Consider the following 11073-nt stretch of genomic DNA (forward strand, 5'->3'; position numbering starts at 1 on the left):
CCATGTTGCCCACCTTGAAGGACCTGTCACTCCTTCTTTTATCAGCAAATTGTTTCATCCTATTCTGGGCCTTTTGTAAATTATCCTGCAAAATTTTGCCCGTAAGTTGTCTCTCACGAAATAGCTGGTCTACTGCTTCCAGTTTGGTCTAGCTTACCAACTCGAAGGTTGGTTGAGGTGGATCATAATCATAGAGGGCCTTGAAGGGTGACATCCCAATAGTTGAGTGATGGGTTGTGTTATACCAGAATTCGGCTAAAGGAATCAATTTACACCATTCCTTGGGCTTGTGACCCGTCATGCATCTTAAGTAAGTCTCTAAACACTTGTTCAACCTCTCTGTTTGGCCATCCGTTTGCGGATGGTAAACTGTGCTTAATTTTTGTTGAATCTGCAACCCTTTTAGCAATTCTTTCCAAAAGTTGCTAATAAAAATGGGGTCCCTATCTGATACCACTGAGCAGGGTGCACCATGGAGCTTGAACACATTGTCCAAAAACTTTTGTGCTACTTGGGTGGCATTGTAAGGATGAGACAAGGTTAGGAAATGTGCATACTTTGTGTATTTATCAACTATCACTAGTATGGTGTCCTTGCCTTGAGATTTAGGAAGTCCATCAATGAAGTCCATTGTTACATGTTCCCATGCCTTGGTTGGAATAGGGAGGGGTTGTAAAAGACCTGGATAGGGAACACTTTCTGCTTTATTCCTTTGGCATATTTCACAGGATCTCACCATTTCCTTGACATCTTTTAATAGACTTGGCCAATAAAATAGTGATCTCAATCTATGCTGCGTTGGTAAGATCCCAGAGTGACCACCCCAAGGAATAGCATGCATCTCCTGTATTAACCTCTTTCGGAGGTCTCCATGACTGCCTACCCAAACTTGGCCATTTTTGCGCAGGATTCCATGTTGAAAAGAAGCGTCCGGAACTGATGAAGGATCAATACTGAGTTGCACTGCCAGTTGGTGTACCTCTTGGTCATCCTCATAACTTCCCTTGATTTTTTAAGCCCAACGTGGTTGAACGACTGAGATTCCATTGCACTCACCCGTCAATTCCTTCTTGCGAGAAAGAGCATCTGCCACAACATTTTCAGTACCTTGCATGTACTAAATTTCATAGTCCAGACCCATTAGCTTTGTGATTCCCTTATGTTGTAGTACTGTAATCACTCGTTGTTCTCTTAAGAACTTTAAACTGAAGTGGTCCGTGCGTATGAGGAATTTATTAGGCTGCAAATAGTGCCTCCATTTGTCCACTGCTATCAAAAGTGCGACCAGTTCTTTTTCATATGTGGACAGGCCCAAGTGTTTTGGGATTAATGCTTGACTCAAGAATGCCAAAGCCCTTCCCTTTTGCATTAGCACTGGACCAACACCATATCCACTGGCATCCACTTCTACTGTGAAGGGAATGGAAAAATCTGGTAAGCCCAAAACAGGGGCCTTGACCATAGCTTTCTTAAGCTCATCAAAAGCCTGCGATGTTGAATCACTCCACTCGAAGCATCCTTTTTTTAGCAGTTGTGTCAAGGGTCTACTGATTATCGTGTAATTTTTTATAAAACGCCTATAATAACCAGTTAGGCCTTGGAATCGTCTTAGGCTTTTAATATTCACAAGTTGTGGCCAAGATAACATTGCCTCCACCTTGGTAACATCTGTACTCACTCCTTCACCCGATATGACATGGCCTAAATACTCCACCTGTGTTTGTGCAAAATTACATTTTGATCGCTTGGCAAACAACTTGTGTTGCTGCAATAGATCAAACACTTTCCTGAGATGCCTAAGGTGGTCCTTAAGGTTAACACTGTAGACCAAAATGTCGTCAAAAATACGAGGATGAACTTCATTAGGTACGGACCAAAAATTTCATGCATCAAAGTTTGGAAGGTGGCAGGGGCATTTGTCAATCCAAATAGAATTACACGGAATTCCCACAAGCCATTGTGTGTTTTAAAAGCGATCTTGTATTCATCACCCCTCATCATTCGTATTTGATGGTAGCCCGACCTTAAATCTAATTTCGAAAAAAGCTTCGCCCCTTGCAATTCATCCAACAAGTCTTCCACCACCGGGATGGGATATTTATTTTTCACAGTTACCTCGTTTAGTTTGCGTTAATCCACGCAAAACCTCCACGAAGAATCTTTTTTCTTGACCAAAATCACTGGAGATGCAAATGGTGATGAACTGTTAGTGATCACTTGGGCTTCTAGCATTTCTCTCACCATCATTTCGATTATGTTTTTCTGCTCATAAGAGTAGTGATATGGTCGTTAATTGATTGGTTTCAAGCATGGCAACAATTCAATGGCATGATCACAATTCCTTGGAGGCGGAAGTCCATTAGGCTCATGGAATAATGTAGAGTACTCCTGTATCAAAGACTCAATTGAGTGTGAAACCTTGTCCTCTTCTGTTTATTCATTTTCTGGCAGTAAGTGTGCTGACAACATGCATTGCCCCATTTTGAGCAACTTTTCAATCTTCTTCATATCTTTGGACTCAATTAGACCCATCTCCTCACAACTTACCAATGTAAGTAGCTTATTTTCTTTAAAAAAAGAAATGTTATGTGGCCAAGTGTGTAACACAACTGGTGACACAGTGTTCACCCAATCCATTCCTAAAATGATATCACTGCCCTCAGCCCTTAGCAAGCCCAAATTGAAACTGAAAGCTTCACCTCCCATGGTCCAAGTAAACCCCGGATAGCTGTGAGAACATGGCATAATTTGCCCATTGGCTATTCTGACCCTCATGGGTCTACGGTAAGCCTGCCCTTTGAGATTGAGTTGTTTCATGACTTGTGGGTCAATAAAACTGTGAGTTGATCCACTGTCAATCAAGACCAAAACTCGTTGTTTCTTGACCCATCCAGCAATCCTAATAGTGTTGGGAGAGTGACTGAGGCCCATCACTACATTTAATGATAGTTCACCTTGCTCTTCCTGTACAATATCTTCTGCCTCATTTTTTAACTCCTCATCGGAGGCTTCCACAAAATTCTCCTCTCCCTCCAATGCATTTAAGGCCCTATTTTTGCATTGGTGACCAGGCGTGTACCTCTCATGACAACAGAAACATAGGTTCCTCTCTCTTAAGGCTTCAATGGTCGGATTTTTAGGGAGTGGTGGTTTGGCATTTGAGGGTGGTACAATACTAGTTTTGGGCAGAAGAGGAGCAGTAGGGGCTTTGGGGTGAGAATAAGGAAGTGGGATAGGTCTATTAGGCTTGTATGATTGTTGTTTAGCAGCATTTTGAGACTGTTCATACAGTTTGACCATATTATAAGCTGCGACCAATGTTTTTGGATTGCCTACCTTTACCATTGGGCCTATTTCTTCTTTCAGCCCACCAACAAAACACTGCACGAAATATAGTTCATCAAGGTGGGGACGAACTACTTGGACTCTATAGCGTAATTCCTCAAACCTCTTCTGATAGCTTAAAACATCTGCCCATTGTTGTAGTCGATTGAAGGTTGTGACTACATCCAAAGGTCCAGTACCATCATACCTTTCACAAAGGTCTATACGAAATTGTCGCCAAGTGATCCACCCACCATGATCCATAAGGTATGAGTCAAACCAGTTTCCCAAATCATCCTCGCGGTTGCTGCTACACACAACATTTTTTCGTCTTCAGCAACCTGATAGTAATGGAAGTAATATTCACATCGTCTTATCCAGCCCCTTACATTTGTTTCATCAAAGTCAGGGAAAAGCAACTTGGCTTTTATATGACGAGGGTTATTTGATAGGGTTATTGGCAAAGAGAAAAAAATGGGTAAAGACATGTCGGTGTGGGGAGGTAATTGGGTTATCATTGTAGGGGTTTGAGAGTTATAGATGGGTATATGGGCAGTAGTAAAGGGAAAGGGTGGTAAGGGTCCTGTAGAGAGGGAATTTTGGTTTGAAAAATTTGGGATTTGAGATGGGTACTGTGGCATGTAAGATGAGTTATTAATCATGAATGGGTGGCCTGATCCTGACATTGGTGTTACTGCCATGGGGTTGGGAATATAGGTGCCAAAGGTTAGAGGGTTCGTTGTTGATAAAGTGTACGAGGGTGTGAAGGGTCTACTGTAGGCAGATAATGAAGAAAAAGGTCTGGTCGAATTGATGGAGGTTGGTATGGTGGAGCTCAAAACAGAGTTATAAGTATGGGAGAAATGGGGATTCATAGGTGGTAATTCTAGGGTTTCACTTAGTGACGGTACAGATCCCTCTTGACTGGTGTTGAAGGGTTTAGGAGTTATTGCCGCCGACGAGGAATAAACAGGGGTTGTGGGTGACAACGTCGGTCAATAACCACCATGCACTGATGATTGAACCATTTCAGAATAGCCAATACCTTGAGTTATGGCTAAGCGTGTATCTTCCTTCCGCTGCAAATCCAACATCTAGCCATCCATCTGTTCCATGCGTTTGGCCGAGTTTTCCATGAATGTTTGCATCTGGAGCTCAAGGTTGGAGGAGCCATCTCCCTAACCTCCACCGTCACTGGTACGCGGTGGATCCACCATCGATGCCCAGAGAAATGCTCTAATACCAGATTGTAGCAGCCGCTACGATAACACGAAACGTAAAGAAAGAAAAAACAAAATTAAATGGAAAAGGAGGAAATTTTGATTTCAGATAAATTCCCAGTACACTGAGCCTACTATGTATACTACGCTGGACAGTTGTCATTTCAGAATAATTCCTAACAACTCCATTTAGGGGATTACACGTGTCCTATGGACTATATAGCCCCCTCCCCAGATTTACTAGCTAACCTGAAGTGCTATTCATGAAAGTGACCATAACTAAAAGACTAATACTAGCTAATGTTTGGCCCAATAAAAGACTCAACCACTCTGGCCCAAAGGTTATGAATGCAATTCGTAACAAATTTTAAAGCAAAAGCCATTACCCGTCAAAGAAGGGAGGAGCAGGCAATACCAACAAATAGCAAAAGAAATTTGAAACTGTTTAACCAAAATTCTGAGTCTTTGGTCAAAGCTAAAAAAATCGGGTTACTGATAATTAGGAGACGAAAATAAAATGTTTTTGAGAATGATGGTAAAGCAGTAAATAGTTTTGTATTTCAGTAAGATCTCAATAGTATTTCGTATCCTTACAGATGGTGAGTTCTTCTCCTTTTATAGTTAATTCTAGGAGAAGATGTAATGTCTTTGTCTTAATGAGGCAATTATGAGCAATAAAGGACATTAAAAGAAACGTTACCCAATCATTTCTTTTTAATTCAAATATTCTAACGTATTTGATATTTAATGTTGTATTTAGACTCTTTTACGTTATCAGATTCGTATCTTCAACTTCTTCCGATCTTCGGTCTTTAAATGACTTGGATAGGTACGATACTCGTACCTATTTTAGTAACGGTCCACACCTATGTTGCTTTCTTTTTCCCTTATCTTTTGTCGCCCGTGCCTCTTGGCTATTTATTGTGTTTTGACCGTTTGACCGTTTGACCAGTCCACGTGTCATGCCACGTCACCTACAATGTAAATTCAGTTTTTTTCCAATATAGATAGTCCCCCCACTTTCCATTTATTTATCAAGTAAATAATTGGGAAGTGGATCTTCATAAAAAGGGAATTTTTGCCGTAATTAATATTATGACAAATACTGACGCTTCAATTGTCCCTTACATTTAATGCTTTACATACGTGTCACCTTCTAATTGGTTCTGCAATTCTACACCCTTTTTCGAGACTTCTTCATTCACACTATTCACGAAATGATAGTTGCCTTTATTATAGGCTTTTCATCATTGCACTTCTAAGTTTGACGGTTGTCATTATAAGCATTTTTAATCCTCTTTCGTTTACCTTCTTCTTCATAGATCTTCAACAAGCAATTTCTTACTTACTTGTATTTTCTCTCCCCTTTAGTACATCCTTCTTCAACAATGTCATCTCCAAACCCTAACCCTAGAAAAGTTCCAATTCTCGATCACTTCCCCAATGCCCCCACAAGACATAGGAGAGGCAGAGGAGGTAGGCTTCGGAGCTTGGGCCTAGGGTCCGTTCGTGATGGTTTATCTCGTCCTGCTTCTTCTTCTCCTAGTATCGGGAGTTCTATTCCGAAGACCCCTTCTTCTAAAGGTAAAGAAATCCTTGATTCTTCTCAAGAACCTTTAGTCGATGAAATTGTTCCCGTGATTTGTCTTTTGGGAGTGATAGAACGTCTTTTCAAAAGCAAATTGTAAATTTAGAAAAAGCTGACACTTATCCTTCATTAGTAACCGAGCTTACAATTCCTACCATCAGAAGGGATTGTAACTGGAGCAATAGTCTTCGAATGTCAATTCCTTCCCCAAATCAAAGAATTTCTTCCTTTAAAAGTGGTTACTCTTTTGTTTATACTTACCCCTTTATTTTGGGTTTTAATCCTCCAGTTGACCCAGTCATTATTGACTTTTGCCATTTCTTTAAAATCTGTTTGGCCCAAGTCGGTCCCCTAGTGTGGAGAGCAGTGGCTTGTCTGAGATACTTATCTGCCAAAGCCAATGTCAACTTTACCTTTTCTCACCTTATTCATTTATACCATCCTAATTTAATGCGCCATGGGGTTTTTACCTTAACTGCAAGAAGCAAAAAGGTTTTGGTAAACCCTGAAGATGACAGAGATCGTGGATGGTATACCCGTTACATTGTTGTACGTACGGTGGACTTACTTGGTGAAACAAATATTCCCTTCCCTGAGAAGTGGAATTTTGCATGTAAGTTTCCTTTTATTTACCGCACCTATTTTTGAGAATTCCGATTCTTTTTCTAACTTCGCCTCTTTTTGGTTTTTTGTAGCAACCATGGGAGATGTGGAACTTATTCATGACTTCCGTGGTTGGGTAGATTCAATTTTGAAGATTGCTCCTAAGGATCAAAGAACTTGGAAATCAATTTCTTCTTTACATGGCTGGAAGGTGAAAACACATGGTATGTCCCTTTTTGTATTTTTACATGTTAAGCACCTTTTTTCTCAATGTTGATTATGTATCCTTCTTTTAATCAGGATTTGGTGTTAGAGGAATGGCAGTTGATGTAGCTATGGCCATTCGCATGTCTGCTAATGCTGCTCTTGATTTGAACAAGGCTCGAGCTTCGCTTCCCAAAAGGAAACCTATAGGAGAAAGTTCTGAGAATGAGGAAGAGGAAGATACCTCTTTAATTGCCAGGCCAAGAGTTAGGAGACGAGTCATTAATAATGATGAAATTGAAGATACCCCTGGTCAAATCTCATCCGCCGAGCCTGTTTTGATTCATTCTGACGAGGATACCGTGCCAAGAGATACTAATGAATCAATTCTACATCTTTTTTATAGTGGTTTTGAGAGTGGCGAGCTCGGTCCTATTTTTGATGAAGCTCATCTCTCCTCATTCGTTCCTATTTCCTCCATTCCTTTGCCAGTTTCAACTGCACCTGCTTCTGTTCCTGTGTTGGTTTCTTCATCTTCTCCTTCCATCCCTTCTTTGACTCCTATGACTCCTGCTGCTGTGTTTACCTTTTCTACTACTCCTCCTTCCATGGCTCCTCCTCCTTTCGTTCAGCATACAGAGGCGGGTTCTAGTAGTAGAACCATGGCTATGAGAAGTGTTACTCTTGAAGTTCCTGCCAACCATAGCCTTTTGAGAAAGACTAGTAGAGCTGATGTTTGGCTCGAGCCTCTAATCGGTGATATTGAGAAGAAGAAGATGGAGAGCCACAGTTGCCTGACTCTGATGAATGACATAGTTCATTCTACTTTGAAGGTATTTTTCCCTTACCAACAAGTTCTTTGTTTCTAATCTTCAAATCCTCATTTCTATGAGTTGTCTCTGTAGGCTAACCTCATTAGTACAGAATTGATGGGAAGAATTTCCCTTCTGGAAAGAAAAACCCGTGAGTCTAAAAAATCTATCCATGAAGCCGAGGAAATAGCCAGGGGAGCCCAGCTTGAAGCAGCTAATTGGAAAGAACAGTTTGAGAATGCTCAGGGGACCATAGAGGAGTTGCAAGAAAGTAGAAATTTCCTGGAGCAGCAAAAGCGTGGTTTGACTTCTGAACTTGTAACTGCCAAGGCTTCTTCAAGCCAATTTAAAAGAGATAAAGAGCTTTTGGAGTGCTCATTGTCAGAACAATTATCAAAGGCTAGTGAAGAAGTCAGGGAGCTTAAGGCACTTTTAGCCAAGAAAGAAGAGTATGCAGGAGAATTAGTGCAAAGCTTGACTCAAGCTCAAGCTGACTTACAGACCTCCTCTGACGAGATTCGAGCTTTGAAGAGTTCTCATGCCTCCCTTGAAGCTTCCCTTGATTCCCATTTAGCTGAACACCAAATATTGAAGAACGATCTTGCTATGTGGGAAAGAGAGTATGGACTTCTGGAGGAGAACTTCAACATAGAGGTAAGTTGGGCTTTCCTGAAATCTCGTCGTGATGCTTTGATGGAAGCTGCTCAGGAAAGCTTTGATTTGCAATTTGAATTAGCCAAAGTCTTAGACACTATCGAGAAAAGTCAACAACCTGTTGATACTCCTTCTCCTGCACTTGATGCTCCTGGAACGGAAGAGCTTTTAAATGAAGAAGTGGCTACTACGGCGATTGGAGTTGTAATTCCGGCTCCCGAGGGTGAAACTTTTGTGACACAGTCCATGGAAGCTGAAGCTCCCGTGACTCTTGCTTCCCTTGGTGATTTTCACACTCCAGGCCCAGTTGAAACCGCTCCTATTGCTGCTCCCTCAAAAGTTGTTACCGTGCCTGTGACTGCCCCTGAAAATGAGATTGCAACTTCTGATGTTCCAACCCCTTCAGTGACTAGTTGAATGTATTTCAAACTTTACTGTTTTTTTTAAATTGGTGGTGTTATCCCTTGGCAACTTTAAGGGATCTTTTGACGAAGTCCCCAGTTACCATAATGGGGCATTTGTAAAAAAGAAATATTTTGCTGACTAAGTTTGTACTTAGTCTTTTATATTAAGAGGTTTTATCGGTACTTCTGTATATTTTATTCTTGCCTATTTATCTAGGACTTATAGAATAGCTTAGCATTTTTATCCTTCTAAAATGCTTTATGATTCTTCTCATGGATTATCAACATGAGGCTTTATAAAAAAGGGCCCTTTTATCTTATCGACACTTAATGAAGAAGACGTCTCAACTTCATAATGGTGTTATAATACGATGAAAGAAATAGGAATACACATGTTTTGTATGAAACAACTTTGGCAAGTTTTTATTCATGAACTTTAACAAGTGTTTGACTATTACATGTATTACAATACATCTACAACTTTCTCGTAACTGTTTTTCTTGTAACAGATTTGTACATAACATAGAATAAACAAGGTTTTTCTTCATAACCTGTTTCAGTACATAGTCATGACCCTATCTTTATATATTAAGAAGGGTTTGAGAGGTGACTTTGTTTATGAGTTTGAGAGATGACTCTGTTGTTCTCATGAATGCTGAAGACTTCGTAACTTTTTCTCAACACTTGTCTCTTTGTGGCCGACTTTTGTTCGATATTCGTATCTGTTTTGTTACACATATCTGTATATAATATGTAGTCCCCCAAGTGTTTGAGCGGTGAAGTATAAAGCCTCGAGCACTTGTTTATTTCTTTTACTTTGGCCTTTTTCCTGAAACAGAAAAATATACGGGACTCGGAAGTGCGATTATAGATGAAGACTGCCTAACTCGTGTGTATTTCCATCAGATTAATTGTAACCCTGGGCTAGGAAATTAAGAATACTCCATTTTGCCTTGCAGGTTGTGACTCATCATTTGGCACGAGTTAGGGTTTTTGCCTAGCATCTAAAATCGTTAGTAAAACATTAATAATTCAAGAAAGAAATTTTAACATGGTGATACCTGACCGTGGGTACTTTCTCAGAAGTAATATCTTTTTAAATGGACGGCATTCCAATGTGAGGGTAAAACTTTGTCGTCCATTGTCTCCAACTCGTATGCTCCTTTTCCTGCAATGTCACGAACTTTGTACGATCCTTCCCACGTTGGACTTAGCTTTCCTGAATTAGCAGCCTTTGCAGATTGGAACACCTTTTTAAGCACGAAGTCCCCAATTTTGAAAAATCTGAGGCGTGCTTTCCTATTGTAATATCGTTCAATTACTTGCTTTTGTGCTGCCATTCTTATCAATGCAGCTTCTCTTCTTCCTTCAAGCAAATCAAGGTTGACCCGCATCTCTTCATCATTAGATTCCTCCGTTGCTCGATCGTACCGTGTGCTTGGCTCACCTATTTCAACTGGAATTAAGGCTTCCGCACCATAAACCATTGAAAATGGTGTTTCTCCAGTGCTTGTTTTTGTCGTTGTACGATAAGCCCATAATACTCCAAGTAACACCTCAGGCCAATTACCTTTTGAATCCTGTAACCTCTTCTTCAAGTTGTTGATAATGACTTTGTTAGTGGATTCTGCTTGTCCATTACCCACTGGATGGTATGGCGTAGACATTATCCTTTTAATCTGCCAACTTCGAAGAAATTCTGTGATTTGAGCTCCTATGAATTGTGGTCCATTGTCACACACGATCTCCTTTGATGCTCCAAAGCGGCATATTATATTTCGCCATATGAAGTCTTTAACTTCCTTCTCTCGTACCTGTTTAGATGCTCCTGCTTCTACCCATTTAGTGAAATAATCTGTAAGTACAAGTAGAAACTTTACCTGACCTTTTGCTTGTGGAAGTGGACCTACGATATCCATTCCCCATTTCATAAAGGGCCACGGGGCTATAACAGGGTGTAGTAACTCAGCTGGTCTGTGCATATTATTGCCGTATCTTTGACATTTATCACATTTGGACACGAAACTATTTGCCTCTTCTTCCATCTTAGGCCAATAATATCCTGCGCGAATTAATGTTCTTACTAGTGACCTCCCCGCTGCATGATTTCCACAATGTCCTTCGTGCACTTCTCTCATCACATATTCTATTTGAGAGGGTCCGAGACACCTTGCTAGTGGTCCGAGACACCTTGCTAGTGGTCTACCGAACATCTTTCGATAAAGATTTCCTTGATATAAACAATATCGAGCAGCTTTTTTGCG

General features: G+C 40.6%; 1 protein-coding gene across 1 annotated transcript; it reads right to left on the bottom strand.

Annotated features, from left to right (window-relative positions):
• Positions 1–1117: 1117 nt before the first annotated feature.
• On the bottom strand, positions 1118–2244 carry LOC138890383 (uncharacterized mitochondrial protein AtMg00860-like). The gene is made up of 2 exons (XM_070173764.1): positions 2147–2244; positions 1118–1820 (listed from the first exon to the last, which is right to left on the bottom strand). The coding sequence occupies exons 1-2, from the start codon at positions 2242–2244 to the stop codon at positions 1118–1120; spliced, it is 801 nt and encodes a 266-aa protein (XP_070029865.1).
• Between the last annotated feature and the right edge of the window lie 8829 nt (positions 2245–11073).

Source organism: Nicotiana sylvestris, chromosome 4 (assembly GCF_000393655.2).
Source record: "Nicotiana sylvestris chromosome 4, ASM39365v2, whole genome shotgun sequence".
In the NCBI taxonomy this organism is placed as follows: domain Eukaryota; kingdom Viridiplantae; phylum Streptophyta; class Magnoliopsida; order Solanales; family Solanaceae; genus Nicotiana; species Nicotiana sylvestris.

Excerpts from the sequence above, each read along its gene's own strand:
- LOC138890383 (XM_070173764.1), bottom strand. The coding sequence starts at position 2,244 with ATGGTGAGAGAAATGCTAGAAGCCCAAGTGATCACTAACAGTTCATCA. Across the intron at positions 1,821-2,146 it reads AAAAAAGATTCTTCGTGGAG|TGTTAACCTTAAGGACCACC; the intron begins GTTTTGCGTGGA and ends TTTGGTCTACAG.